The 15,461-nt window shown below is 44.5% G+C and overlaps 1 protein-coding gene across 1 annotated transcript; it reads right to left on the bottom strand.

The window, feature by feature from the left end:
- Positions 1-4,884: 4,884 nt before the first annotated feature.
- GRP (gastrin releasing peptide) lies at positions 4,885-15,229 on the bottom strand. Its single transcript, XM_070421530.1, has 3 exons — positions 14,975-15,229; positions 9,625-9,878; positions 4,885-5,221 (listed from the first exon to the last, which is right to left on the bottom strand). The coding sequence occupies exons 1-2, from the start codon at positions 15,111-15,113 to the stop codon at positions 9,658-9,660; spliced, it is 360 nt and encodes a 119-aa protein (XP_070277631.1). The 5' UTR covers positions 15,114-15,229; the 3' UTR covers positions 4,885-5,221; positions 9,625-9,657.
- Between the last annotated feature and the right edge of the window lie 232 nt (positions 15,230-15,461).

The raw sequence follows: 15,461 nt of genomic DNA, 5'->3' as shown, positions 1-15,461 counted from the left end.
GGTGAATCTTCAAAGTTGGCCAGGGAAGCAAATATTATGTGGCAAACACCCTTTTAAAACACTGCACACGCACACACAGAGGATCACAAGTGTGAGCAGGAATCTATACTAATAAAAGGGTAATATGCTAATTAGACAAGACATCTTCCGGACGGCCTTCTGGATATCCTTCTGGACAAAGCCATGGTGGCAGGGCTGAGGCAGAAGTGGTTAGGGGTGATCAACCTGGCAGGGAGAGTAGTTGGGGTGATCAGGCCAGCAGGGGAGAGCAGTTAGGGGGAGCAGGCCAGCAGGGGAGAGTACTTAGGGGGATCAGGCTGGCAGAGGAGAGCAGTTAGGGGGATCAGGCTGGCAGGCAGGTGAGCGGTTAGGAGCCAGTGGTCCCAGATTGCAAGAGGGATCCCAGATTGGAGAGGGTGCAGGCCAGGCTGAGGGACTGCCCTCCCTGTGCAAGAATTTTGTGCACCAAGCCTCTAGTTTCAATATATTGTCGAACAAACCATGGAGTAGTTCCCTTATCCCCGGCATATGTCACAGTTAAATGAGGATCACCAACTCAATGCCTAGAGTGGGCAGGCAGGTCATATAAACAAATAAAGCAGGCAGGGGCATCACTAGGGTATGGTGGGGACTGTGGCAAAGTGGAGAATGTGGGCCAAATCTACAGGGCACTGTCAGACACTGGTTGTCTTCAGGGAAAGTAGACCCAAGAGCAGGTCTTCTAACTTTGCAAAAACTTGCAACCTGGATTTGCATGTGAAATCTCTTGTTTTTTTTAAATGTCTGTGGCTAGTTCTAATTTTTAAAAAACTGTCCAGGCAAGCAGCACCTCTACAGGCAATATCTGACCAGCAGGCAGCCAATTCCTGACTACTAAGTAAATGGTTTTTCATGTTACTCATTTTTCTTGTTTCCCACATCCTCGGAAGTTAAGTGGGAAGAAAGGACTACACTCAGGCTTTATTTTAAATTAAAGTTCATGTCGGTTGTCCATGTGGCTGTCTATAGCTGAGGCATCTTAGGAAGTTGTTGGGCAGAGGAGAGCACAATTTGAAGCTCTCTATTTCCTTTTCACTTCTGTTTATTTCAGCAGTAGAGTCAGAGGAACAATTATGTTGTTACAGTAACAGCCACTTGTCTTGAAAGACTAAGAAAGGAGTAACGGATGAAAGAGGCCCAGACCAGAGAGAGGAGCAGCCTGCCAAAGGAAATCACAGCATCAGTGCTTCGAGCAAGAGAAACAGATAACTGCTTGCTCTTAAGGACTCATGGTCTTACAGCTATCAAAAGGACTTTACACGAGCATCTGAGAATGGATAAAACCTCACATGTTCACACTTAATAGCAGTGACTAATTTTTGAAATTGCTATACTGGATGAGGTCACAAGAAATGACTTTCATGCTGGTTGCAGTCACAGTTGGACATCCATCCCAAATCAATTTCACGCTCCTGCCTTACTCAGAGAGCCTTGATTTTGTTTAGGTTTCTGTCCTTTCTCCCACATGACTCATTGGTAAATCCTAATTGGTGAGGTCAGTGGTCCAGTTCCCTTTTGTTAGTGATAGGTTTGGGGCAAGCCTGTGACTCAGCTGCTCATTCAGGTGTGAGGGATTTAGAGGTTTCTGGGAAAGGACTCAGAGCTATTAATAAGGCGAAGCCTAAAAAGTGATGACCTCTTTGATTTGTTGCATGTTGTCTCGTCTGGATGTGACACCTAGAGCTTCGGCAGCCTTCTTGCGACCATGAGAGAAATCAGCCTAAGGACACACCTGTACCATGGTGGCAGAGTGGCAAGATGGAAACCCATCGTGCTTGAAGAAATAGTGGAGTCACCGAATTAAATTGAATGAAACGACCCTGAATCCCACCTCCCTCAGGATTTCTTGTATATGAGAGAGAAGGTATTTTAAATCTTTTACACCAATTTTACTAACAGCTAAGGTATAGGGCACTGGTCAGCAAACTCATTAGTCAACAGAGCCAAATATCAGCAGTACAACGATTGAAATTTCTTTTGAGAGCCAAATTTTCTAAACTTAAACTATATAGGTAGGTACATTGTTATTAACTTAATTAGGGTACTCCTAAAGCTTAGGAAGAGCCACACTCAAGGGGCCAAAGAGCCGCATGTGGCTCGCGAGCAGCAGTTTGCCGACCACGGGTACAGGGAGAACTAAAATTCAACAAAGGAAAACAACCCACTTCAAAAATGGGCAAATGACTTCAAAAAACATTTTTCCTAAAAGATATACAAATGACCATAAGCTAAGCCAGGAAAACATGGAGCCCCAGGAGGGGACACTATGAGTATTTCCAGTGCATGCAATGACCTCCATCCTGCTCTGGGAATGGCAATCATTCATCCTTGTGAGTTGCCCCAGAAGCGCTGTTTCATTGTCTATAAAGCAGCCAGTGGCTGAGAAGATGAATAATGCCAGCCCCATGTTTTACTTCCATTACTTCCTGCACATTAGAGCTGGGTAAAAATGCTCTGGAAAGATCAAATAGCCCCAGTAGGACCTGAAAGGTGGGCATTGTGGGGCTGGCAATTATACCACACGGCTTGAAATGCCTGCTTGGCGTGTCACTGAACCTCTGATCGTAAGCAGAGACTGCCAGATTACCCTGTAGCACTTAAGAAAAAAAGACTGTGCTTTTAAAGGAACAGATTTGAAGACAATATTGCTTCCTTCCCTTTTGGATTCTCCCTCCTTACTCTCCTGCTTTGCTGCAAGGATTTCTAAGTATTGTCACCTCTTAAAAACAATGTTCTGCTGTTGCTGTGTGCACACACCTGGCCATGCTTTCCCAGAATCCCCAGCTGGGTATTAACTGTTCTCTAGAATAGCACTGGGCAGAAATCAACGAGGAAAGTCTTTTGAGGGGCAGAAGGGAAAAAAGACATCTGTTATGTGGCTGACCAATCTTTTAAACACTATCTCTTTTTGCTAGGGTCCCATAATTTTAGTCCAATTATACCAAAGTAGAATCTTAAAAACTACATTTCCCAGCTTTCCTCACAGCTAGATACAGGCATGTGACCCAGGTTCCACCAATCAGATATAGACATTGAAGGCTGATTTGGAAGTAAGCCAAGGCTTTAGGGGTATAATACTGTGGGCAGAGATTATGACAGAGGCCTTGAAAGACAGTGCCAACTCAGGCAGTTGTGCGGAATGCGTTAGGGGGAGCAGTGTATGCAATTGCCATCTCATTAACCCAACCAGAGGTCTGGCTTTGAGCACTGCACCTGCAAATTGAGACTTGAGAACGTTTCCCTGGTCTTCCCTGACTACTATCCTCTCATAAAGTCCTTTTCCTACTTAACCCAAGGTGATCGATTCTGTTATCTGCAGCTAAAAATGACCTGACCCAGCAGACACACACAGATATGTAACAAGACTTCACTTGCCAACAAGGGTTCAAGAAAGCTCTTCAACTAAGAGATTCTAATCATGACCTGGGCTTGGTACAGAGGAGCTCTGTAAGGTTGGAAGGTTTGGGTGAGCTATTCCCGTCTCTGGGTCAAAACTCATAGAGAAAAAATGATTTCAGCTAAAACATAGGATCACATCTACTTTTAGGAGACAACCAAATGAGTGGTCGTCTAGATGGGGCTGTTCTAGGGCACTGCCTTCCTCTCCCCGCCGGAAGTGCCAACCATGCATGTCCTTTGGAAGGAGAATCCTTCTGACAGGGCTTACCTCTCCATCATTACCCACATGGGGTAACACCGCTCAGGACTGAGTTCTTGGGAAAGAGACCCAGGTGAGTCCCAGAAGTGAAAGGTGGTAAGATGCCGAAGCACATTTCACATATTTCCCCAGGTCTGGCTCTGTTGTGAATGAGCATGATTTTAAAATAAATTAAAAAGAACACACTACATCTTATGTGGTTCTTTGACAATCAAAACAGAGCAAGATAAATATCTTTACTGTTTCAAATATGATTTCCCTAAATGAAAGAAATCTGAGCATATGGCAAGAAGCTTGAAAATCTGTTATCATGAGAATGTCATGATAAAAGTGGGACTGGTGAGCATTATGAGCTGCCAGTCCATGTTCTCTGAAAATGGAAGGGAATCTCCTTAATTCATTTTCTCCAAGACCAAAAATGAAATTTTGAAGAAATGGTGCTTCTTAAATATACTGAAAGGGTTAAAATGAGGTAGTGTAAAAATCATTAAATAGTGTAAAAAAAAATCTGGTGACTTTGGATATTTGAATCCCAGTTCCATCTATGATGTGACCTTGAACAAGTCACTTGATCTCTCTAACCCCCTGTTTCCTTATCTATTGGATGACAATGTTTATTCTTGGCTTATCAAACTGCTCTAAGGAGAATATCAATAACCTTGGCAAAGTATCTGGTCCTGGTTAGGGCTAAAGAAATGGTAACCATTAAGTGGTGAATTGGGCCAGCCTCACCTTCAACTTAGTCCATCTGATGGTAATAACAGAGGATGAGCTTCTAGCAGTAGCCTCTGGAACAGTGGTTCTCAACCTTGGCTGCACATTAGAATCACCTGGGAATCTTTTTAAAATCCTGATTTCTGGGCCTCATCCTCTGGAAATTCTGTTTCTTTGTTACTAATGTTGTGGCCCCACCCCATAACAAAGAAACAGAATTTCCGGAGGATGAGGCCCAGAAATCAGGATTTTAAAAAGATTCCCAGGTGATTCTAATGTGCAGCCAAGGTTGAGAACCACTGCTCTAGAAAGTCTGTAAGTCACTGCAAGGATTCAGTAAGTGGCCTTCAGAAGGGAGAACTCAAAATTCAGCCTTCATCAGTGAGCACACAAGTTCATTATCAAGTTTTTTATTAATCTCTGCCACACTATCCTCTCATTAGGAATTGAAATAAATCTACCTGCCCTTTGGATGGTGTGTTTAAGCTTTTATTGTGAATGGTAACAGGTCAGAGACTGGAATGTAATTGACACAGAGGCTAAATTCCAAGAGCATTACTTGGAAGACTCTTTATGGACAATAATTTCACAGAAGACAAATTCAAACCAGAAGATGCTGCTTGAAAACCACGAATTTAGTCAAGGTTGAAAGATACAAGAATAGTTAAGTATTTTGCACAAAGGAAATCTGGTAGATGAGCCGGTAGAATTGATGCCTGTGGAATGCGTTCTCAAGGGTTCTGTTTTGCTTCTTTGAGAGAGGCCGTCATTGTCGGTTCAGCTGGGGGTTCCTTCCTTCACATTGAGAACCTGGAGCAGAGAGATCAGCACCATAAAAAAAACATTAGAAAGAGTTAAGCAAATGTAGTTAGTTATACTTGACGTAACTCCATTCCCAACAAACCATCAGCATCACGTGGAACTAGTTAGCAAGGCAAACTCCTAGGACCTAGGTCACCTTGACCGACGGAATTGGAACCGGTGGGGGTGAGGCCCAGCAATCTGTGCTTTCATGAGTCTCAGGTGTTCTGAGTGAGCATGTTAATGCTCCAAAACCATAGCTGTCCCAAGAGAGAAACAAACTTCCTCTCTTTTGGGAGCCACTATATTTTGGGGGTCTTTTTGTGATATCAACTTAACTTTCACTCTCATATATTTTGATTAATGTTAACAATTAAATGTATTATCCCCAGGAATTGTGACTAAATAGCAGCTGGTTAGGGGCACTATTAGGGAATGTGGAATCTTAATTCTTACTTGGCTTCTTTTGGCAATACCTCATTACATGAATCAATTTGTGAATTACACAGTTATATATCATAAACCCATGAATATACGTGGTAGCAGTGTGAGCAACTTGGGAAGACAAGCCTATATGGGTTTCTGCCAGTTCTCCATTTATTGTGCTTTGCTTGTTGTGGCTTCAGTTCAAATTAACTAAGACTGAAGAAGAATGAAAAGCTGTCATTTAAAAAACCCTTCTTTGTTCCCCTATAGCAGCCTTTACGCACTGAGGTGAGAAAACACTTTTCATCCAGACTAGAGCTTATTATGCTTTTCAAGAGCATAATTCTGGAAATTCGGGTTCTCTGGCATCCAGATCAGCCATTTGTTCCTAATAACAAAACTGATTTCCTCAGACCAGAAATTACCTGCTCTATGGCTCAATGCTTGGCCAGGTGTTAATGAGGCCAGGGCCTGGGGTTCAACTCCCACCCAAGCCAATTAGCTTTGCTCTCCTCCATGAGCCCAGGATGCACTATTAAGGGTCGCCAACCTGCCTGAAGATGCTGCTACCCACCTGGCATTATGAGCCACAGGTCATAAAAGGGGCCAGCTGAGGATGTGGGAAATAATCCATAGAAGTCCTCCCATTGGCGGAAAATATTGAATTTGAGTGGTTTAGCTCAGGGAGAGGAAGTAAAGCTACAAGGAAAAGAATTGTGTACCCCAGGAAGATTGAGGACCTAGAGGCAGGAGGGGTGTGAGGAGGACAACATTCCTCTGTTCCTTCATGGAAACTGTCAGGGCGGTCAGAGGATTTTTAGTTCTTTTTAGTTGCATGTTGCTTTCCCTATATTTGGAGCTTCCTTTGGAGCAGTTCACATATTAATAAGTAAAACTTTTCTATTCTCTATACTGATTTGATGGAATAATGGGAGCAGTCTCTTAAAAGTGAGGGCAAACGTGCAACATTTCCTTCCTTTCTATTACAGCTTTGGCAACGCATTCCTCAAGTCCCTCTCCTGTCCACCAAATAAGAGAGAAAAAAACCGTAAGGCTACAAAGAACAATGAACTGGATCTAAATCACAAGAGGAACCCAAAGGCCAACTTCAACCTTTACTGAAACTCAGGACAATCCACAACCACACGCAGGATTAGGGATTAGGCCCTGGAGTTGGCCAACCTAAACACTGTTTTATATTACAGAAACCATAGCATCAAAGTTCCATTCATTTTTGTAAGAAGGATATAGTTAAAAGAAAATTAAGTTTAACCTTGAAATGATTGGCCATAATTTCTGATAAAGTTCTGGAGCTTGTTTGCCATGATATGGTATCTACCTAGTAGATTCAGTGCACATTTGCACCAATCTTTTCTGAATTAAGTCAATATCCTTGTCATCAAAACCGAGGAAGATGCTCAGCATTTCTAACTACAGCTCTAGGGAAAGTTGGCAATAGGACTTGATGTCTTTTTACTAAAGTGGGAGAGGAGAGCATATGTGGATACTTATTAATTTTAAGACAAGTCCTTCAGCCTCTGAGAACTCCTGCTGCTAATTCTGGTAATGCCTAGCTAAGTTACTAAACTTCCTTCTAACATGGAGAGATATATGGATTTCTAATAGAAACAATTCTCTTGGCATGCCCTCTTTGTGAACAAGACAATTATAAGATGTTCTCAATTTTTATGACAGCATACTTTCATTGAGGCGGAATTTCCAAAGCCAAGGGAGCTCTAAGCTATGTGATCTATGCACATAAAAAACTGTTGATTTCGTTTTTCATATTATCAGGAAATATATTCAAAAGAATGGTAGCAATGTTTACAATAGCTAATTATTCAACTCGATGTGGACTGAAACAGGATAGGTTTTCTAAACTTGTAACAAGAACAAGGCATAAACAGATATAGTAGAAAAATAAGACCTGATTATATCAAGTTGACTTTTCAGATCATGTTGAATACTGGTAAATATTGCCCCCTTGAAGCAGTCACTCTCTGTGATGGGCCACTCAACCCATCCCATGCTACTGCCACTCAGAGACCTTATTGGAGCTATTCTTTGGTAATTGCCTTCAAGCTTACAGAATATTCTTCTGACTATGATGGGAAAGTTTCCATCCTTGAGGAAGGAGTTGAATTTTCATAACAATCCAAAGTTATGTAGAGCCTGGTTTTGGGGGGAAAGCAACTCAAAGTGGATATTGCTGTTTAATTCAAAAGTGAGGCACTACAGATGAATGCCATGACTGTGTGTATTTTATGAATGAGCTATGAAAGTAAGTCCATGTCAGTGTTTGTGAAATTATTTTAGAGGGTTTTGTAGTGGTGATTGGTATTACTCTTCAGACAAAAGAGAAGGCACTGCTGTTGGCCATCCATCCATGGGATGACCCACAAAATACTTGTCCAAGAAAAAGTCTGTCCAGCCAGAAGCTAAGAAGTCAGTCACTAATTGCTAGAGTCCTTAGAGCCCTCAGAGCCCTGTGATACACACACACACACACACACACACACACACACACACACACACGGGAAGCTGGTATCATACAGGTGTGGGCAAGAGAATTACTCGAGGCTTTATATGGAGTTGTTACTTATTTCTGTATTGGTTGACTTAATCCAGATTTTCTTTCTGAATAAAGGCTTCCAGAGACATTCTCTCTAAGTAGTTAATGCAACAAATGCATTTTTGTTTTGAGTTGAGCCTAAAAAATCCACAGTGGACCAAAGGGCAGTGAAGCACAGAGCTCCCTCCGGAGAATAAACTGAGGGTTGGCAAAGCCAGCCCGAGCCTCTGGAGAGGGACCATCAATCAAAGAATTGGCCACCAAGAAAAAGTGAAGGAGCCAGCTCCCCAAACTCTGTGACTAAAAGTCAGTGTTGTTTCTTATCAAAAAAGGGAGGAGCATGGCACTACTGTATCCTGCATCCTTCCTATGTAATATCAACATGAACAGTGCCTCAGCAGATGTCTGTCCTGGCGGCACACTGTCCAGGCAGACAGCACAGGCTCCTGTCCTGGTTTTACCAGTGAACAGCTGTATGACCATCTCAGTTTCCTCACGGAGACTCTACAATGAAGAGAAGAATAGAATTTTCCTGAATCTTCCTCCTAAGATTGCTGTGGGTATTAACAGATCAAATGGAGATCAACTGCTTCTCCCAGTACTTAGAGTATAGTGAACACTCAATAAAATTAGCTATTATTAATATTTCTAGTATTCCAATTATTTTTGCCTTTTATCATAAATTTAATTGAAGCTTCTTAACAGTTAATGAGAATCACTTCATTTTCAGCTGCTTCATCTTCTTCCTACACATTTTCTTCTCTCTTTTAACTCATTGACTGTCCTTGTATCTAACCAATGCCAGTTTGGTAGAATTGTTGTTCTCTGTCCTCCATAAAATCATATACAGCGCAAATCAGTTGCCCTTAGGTATGTTCAACAAGTTTTGAAATATTAGGATGAACCCTGAACTCAGTAATCTTGGAACAAAAATGAAGAAGTGTCATTTTGCATAAAAGGTCACAAATAAGAATGCTCTCTTCTAAAAACATCTATGAAGAGGCCCTTTCCCGTGTCCATCAAAAATACACCCTATCTGTAGACCCACAGGGATTTACTCAAAGATGGCCTCACTAGCAAAATATTCTGGTTGGGCCTGGCAGATTAAAAACATCCCATCCATGCACAGCTGCTAATACATACAATTCCTAGTAAAACCCCTAAACTGGAGTTTTGAAACCACAGCATTTTGATGTGCCAAGAGGAAAAACAATCTATTATGTTGAAAAGAAAAGATGGTGCGGCAGTTGTCTACTAATTTCCTTAGCGTGTATTGGTATTGGCCTAATGCAGTGGCTGTGAAGGCTTGCATTGTAAACAATTTTATTCTCCGCTCAACCTTTCCTCCTAACTCTCCCCAAACACCTCCCGCCCCTCACACCCTCTCCCTACTTCCCCAGTAGGTTCCTTATACCTTTGAGTCTTGAATACATCTGAAAAGTTGCTGCTATCCTCGGAATCGGAATCGGAATCCGGAGTAGACTGGAGAATACCCAGGAGCGCCCTGTGGAGGTGACTGGTGGCTTCCGGTCCCCTTTCCTTCCATGAGGCCTAGCAGAGTCCTTACAGCTTCTTCCCACAGGATGTGCTGCCGCAGCTGGTACTTCGGGCTCCCTCCCTCGTAAACATATGGGGACTCTCCTGTGCTCTTTTTCCCCATTAGGTGCCCTGTAAAAGACAAAACAAAAACCTGGAGCAATGAATGAATGAGGAATTTAAAAGGACCCCAATTATGTTTGTGCTTCTTGCTCTTAAATGCAGAATAAATAGCATTTTATTATTAGAGTTAGTTCATAGATGATTGGTTTTGCTTTCTATTCAAAATGAGAAGTGAACTGGACAGAATTCAGACCTGCAGCTCTGGAACCCAGGGTACGGTCCCAGCCCCTCTGCTAACGAGCTAGGTGACCTCTGCCAAGTCATCTAGCCTCCCCAGTCTTCAATTCCTCAAATATAAAATGAACAGGTTGGACTAAATGAAATATAGGGAACCTTCCATATCTAAAATTCTACCACCAATTCTGTGTGCGCTGAGTTCCATTCCCAACTGAATGGTGGAATTGAAACATCCTCCCCCGCCGATTTGAAATTGCTACTGCGAAGAAAAGTCTCGACGCTTTTCTTTGTGTGATTTTTAAAAAGGGGCGGGGGTGTTGTTTATCTCTTATCTGTAATACAAATGTACCAAAGGAATTTTTCATTTAAACTTTCTCAGAACTTAGCTGAGATTGAATCTAGGAAGCGTCACCTAGAAATTACAGTTTGTAAAGCATGTAATGAAAAACTGGTTGAAAACAAGCTCTGACCAACACTTCCCAGCCACATAATGCAGGATTTTCTCTTGGATGTCTAACGTGGTCAGCGAACGTCTATCAAAGGCTCCAGGGATGTACACGCGCCATGTAAATTAACAAAAGTTGCGGTGCAGAAGGCCAAATCACTAAAACCATGGAAATTCATGAATGCAAGTGGGGACAGCCATGGGGTCAAAGGAGACAGGGAATTCAAGGTCTGCATTCTGAGCACTTTAGCCCACTGTTTAAATATTCTCACATTATCTTATTTACTTTCGTCATTCGATTTTTCCCATCTCTCTATGATCAGCTTATATAGTATTTTCAAATGTCTAATATTAATAAAACTATCGTGCTTTTGATTTAAAGGTCACAGGTAAGAGCTCTGTGTGGCTCCAATGCTGACTGACATTAGAAGTATTTAAAGCAAACATCATGGGAATAATGTTGGACAGACCTCAGTCATACAAAATAGAAAGAACCTCTTCCCAGCATCTCTCTTCACCAAGAGGAGCCCTCACTATGACATCATTGTGTATTGCAGTGTGCTGTTTACATGATGTCTAACTGCAGGTCATTTCATGTGATCCACCCTGTAGTAAGTCTGATGAAAAAGAGACTTGCCAGTGGTCACACAGGTAAGCAAAGATTCTAGGATTAAAATCAGCTCACAAAAGGAGACATATGTACTACTATTTGTAATACTTTAAACAATAAAAAAAAAATCAGCTCACAGTCCAGACTCTACTATACTATACTGCTTCAAAGTCTTTGAACTTCCTAAGAATATAAGGCAGTGAGAAATCATTCTAGGGTCTGTGATAAGAATGAAGTCAGCAAAAGGCTTTCTAATATTATCTTTAAAATAGGAATCATATAGCCATATATCATGATTGATATTGTGACTCAGAAAATTAATTCTGTGAGTATTGGGGAGCCTTCAACTGAGGTTTCACTGCCCAGCAGTGTGAGCACTTGTCAAGTCACTTAAGACACGTCACACAATTTCAGGCCTCCCTATTGAGGACCCTGTCCCCACTAAAGGAATCCTGAGTGATCGGCTCCTCACTTGTCTGCTTGGTCAACCTGGTGCCCAGAGAGCCACTAAATAACCTTGCATTTAGCCAGAACAGTGATTATGTTGCACAACTTCCCAGGAAGTAGCAAGGCATTTGGCTCTATGTACATGGAGAAAATTGAATCATGATGATGGAAAAGCAGGATTAGAATCTGATGCTCCCAGTAATGCCCTCAGTCCCTCTTGCCTTCCATCACATCCTATCATCCTGTTAGCGTGCTGGAAAGGAGAAAGGCATTATTGCCCGTGAGACAGAGTGGGGCTGGAGATGTTTCCACAAGAACTGCATTTTTGTCAGGCCTGAATTATTTTGTGGACTTTTCTAAAAACCATCCGTGATGGATTTCACACATAGGATGTCCCTCAAAAAATGTATACACATGCTTTAAATAATTATAAAGGCAGTGTTTATTAAAATACATTTTATTTTCAAAATTGAGCTCTCAGCTGTTAAAGTATGTATACATTTTTGGGAGACATCCTGTAGATCCTTGGGACCTTTTCTTGAGTTTTTAATGTTTGCATATTTGAAAGGTGGGTAGTGTTCCGTCTCCCACTCCCAGATCCACAGACTGGTCATGAAGAAGAGGGTACTGCCCTAACCAGTTTGGCTCAGTGGATAGAGCATCGGCCTGCAGACTGAAGGGTCCCAGGTTCGATTCCGGTCAAGGGCATGTACCTTGGTTGTGGGCACATCCCCAGTAGGGGATGTGCAGGAGGCAGCTGATCGATGTTTCTCTCTCATCGATGTTTCTCTCTATCCCTCTCCCTTCCTCTCTGTAAAAATAATCAATAAAATATATTTTTTAAAAAAATAAATAAAAAAGAAGAGGGTACCATCTATAACATCACAGGGAAACACACATTCCCTGGGTCCTATTTCACTGGTGAGCTGGCACCTGTCCACCAAATAATCATCTCTATGGCAACATGGATGCTATGCCCACTTCCACCTCTTCTCCCATCATCTTTTGTTATCTGTTCATATCATAATAGTGGAGATCTCAGCATAGCCAAAAGACAGGCACTTGAAAAAAATAAAACCATGGCCAGGGGGGAAAAAGGCCTTTGTCTCACTTAAAAATACCACTAAAATAGCAGGTTTGAAACATAACTTTCTTGAACTCAAAACTTGAAGATTACTCAAACTCAGGAAACAACCCATTAAGACAAAGTGCTAAGTACTTCTAGGAGCTAGTGTCTCTGGACAGATACTTAAACTTTATTTCAGTTTCTGGAATAGTGTGACAATGTCAAGCCATTCTGTAGCTGAGCACAGGCGTTCAGACTCCCTCCTCCCTGATTGAGACCACAGGCATTTACTTAGGAGACTGGCAAGCTACATTCAAAACCGAACATCATTCGTGCTCGTGAAAGCTCACATTCCCTCCGAGAGCATGTCTACCTAAAGGTAACTTTTGCTCAACCACAATGTCATTTTAGACCCAAATGTGAGTTTCTCCTTCTCCTTTCTCTTTCCTTTTTCTTCCTCAACTCTGCACAGCCAGCCAAGGGAGAAAAAGGAAAAAGAGTGTGTCTGAGAGCAGTAAGAAAATTTAAGGTTGCCACTGGTCTGTATGCTTTTGGGTGAGGAATGCCCAAGCACCACCACAAAGGGTGATTAATGCCAGGCACCCTAACTCCCTGGAGGCAGATACACTCTGGAACGATGGCAATCAGGGTTGGCTTGCACCAGAAATAACATGGTTCTAGCTGCTCAGCTAACTCTCTTGTCCTCCTTTTGGCCTGTAAGGGTTACCTAATAATAAAGCCTTTTTAGGACAAAAAATATGGATGAGCAAAAAGAGGCTGGAAGTCTGGAAGTTTCATTTCACCTTCCCAGGCCACCAGATGGTGGCTGGCCTGGACACTGGCCACTAGCTCTAAGGTCCCAGGAGCCTTTTTAAGCATCAGTCCTAGGTTTGGCTTCCTTAACACCCAAGTGTCCTTTCTTGGTTGTTTTTGGTTTTGCTTTTCATCTTCGCTAGTCCCAGCCTTTCCTCTCCACACCAGACTTCTGGGTTCCCATACCCCTCAGAGACCACAAATGCTTTCACCCAGGCGACCAGCCTTGGGCAATGACTCAGCGACAATGCGAACTACTCTGCTGCAACCAGGAGCTGTCCGATTCTCTCACAGAAGCGGCCACAACACGGAAATGCGGAGGAAGTGGCAGTTCCAGCCTGACTTCTTTCCATGAAGTCATCCTGTCTTCACACAGAGAACCTGAGAGTTGTCTGATGTATACGAATTAGCAAGTATCTTTCCAACACACCCTCCCCTTCTCTACACAGATAACTAAGGAAATAGAAACAAACATATAAAAACACCACCATCACCATCACCACCACCACCGTCACCATCAGCTCCACCATAATCACCACCACCATCACCACCATCACCACATCACCATTACCATCACCACCACCATCACCATCACCACCATCATCACTACCAGCACCACCAGCACCACCCCACCACCACCCTTAAATCTCATTAGTGATGACCAGCCCTCGCCCCCCCCCCACCCTCCGCAGGAAATGTTGGGGTTGCTGTAGTTGGCTTTATGGGGAGGTTTCTGAGGAAGTTGGGTGCTTTGCATTTGCCAGAGGCTGTTTGACATGCCGAGATCCCCAGGGTGGCATTGGGTGAGCGCAAGATTTCAGAACCGCTACCTGCCTCCCAGTTCCTAGTCGCTGGGAGGCCTGGGGCCAGGATGAGCGAACCTCCAAGCCCATGCCTAGAGCGGCAGAAGGAAAGGAAAAGGAGCAAGGGGAGAGGGTGAGGTCGTCTAGGTCCAGGAGGCGGAGGAAAGCAGGGCTCAGGGTCAGCGCGGAGAGCAGGCGCGATTACCGGAGCGCAGGCTTCTGGATGGAAGGCGGGAGGGCTGGGCAGAGGGGCAGAGAAAAAACAATCGCTGCAGAGGCAGGAGGACTGAGAAAATTCAGAAGAGCCACAAAGGCGAGATTCAAGCACTGCTCGCTGAACAGGTTTAAAGCCCCCCACTTGCGGCTTTGAAGGGCGCAACGGCGCAGCCTGGGTTCACGCCGGGCTGGACCAGGGGTCCGAGGCGCTCTCGGGGACCCGGCTTCCTAAAGGTGTTCGGGGAGAGACGGTGCCGGGGAGAGGGGGTGTTGGGTAGGTGTGGAGAGAAGGGCATCTTCGCGTGGCGTTGGGTGCTTGGAGAGCTGCGCGCGGGTGCCTGGGGAAGAGGGAAGACCCAGGGGCCAGCCCTTGGCTGACGGTTGGCCAGGACGGGGAAGGATGGGGAGTTTGGGGAGAAAGGTCGGAGCAAACCCAGTCCCCCAAAGCCGGGACACAGAAACGCCGAGAGGGGGAGACAGCCCCCAGCGCTGACGGGTCCTGCCCGGGGCGCGCGCGCCGACACTCACCCACCGCCCAGTGGTTGCCGCGCGGGTACATCTTGGCCAGCGCGGTCTCTCCGGCCGCCCGCACCGGCGCGGCGGGGGCCCGGGGCGCCTGGCAGAGGAGCAGCGCCAGCAGGACGAGCGGCAGCTCGCGGCAGCGCATGGTCCCGACGGGCAGCTCCCGGGTGCGCTTTCCAAACCGAGGAGCGACCGCAGGACGAGGACCTCGGGGAGCTCCGCCGTCGTCCGCGCCGCTGCTGCCGCCTTCGCCGAGCCCCGACTTTATATGGGAGCCCGGTCGGGGGGGTCGGGGGCTCCTCCACCGCGGACCCGAGAGCTCTGACGTCTCCCTATAGCGAGCCCGGGCGCCTAGACAACCGTCCGTGAACACCATCCATCTTCCCGCGGGTAATGAAAAGCATGAGTGTACACTGTCCCTCTCCCTTTCCCTCGTGGTCCCGGCCGCCTTCCCCACGTGGGATTAATTCTTCTCATCCCCGACGCCTTCCTC

The sequence above is a fragment of the Myotis yumanensis genome, unplaced genomic scaffold (assembly GCF_028538775.1).
Source record: "Myotis yumanensis isolate MYYU_CA2020_CCGP unplaced genomic scaffold, mMyoYum1.0.hap1 SCAF_7, whole genome shotgun sequence".
Lineage (NCBI taxonomy): Eukaryota > Metazoa > Chordata > Mammalia > Chiroptera > Vespertilionidae > Myotis > Myotis yumanensis.
The sequence above is the reverse complement of the archived record's forward strand: the minus strand, read 5'-3'. Positions and strand labels throughout refer to the sequence as shown.

Excerpts from the sequence above, each read along its gene's own strand:
- GRP (XM_070421530.1), bottom strand. The coding sequence starts at position 15,113 with ATGCGCTGCCGCGAGCTGCCGCTCGTCCTGCTGGCGCTGCTCCTCTGC. Across the intron at positions 9,879-14,974 it reads CGGCAACCACTGGGCGGTGG|GGCACCTAATGGGGAAAAAG; the intron begins GTGAGTGTCGGC and ends TGTCTTTTACAG.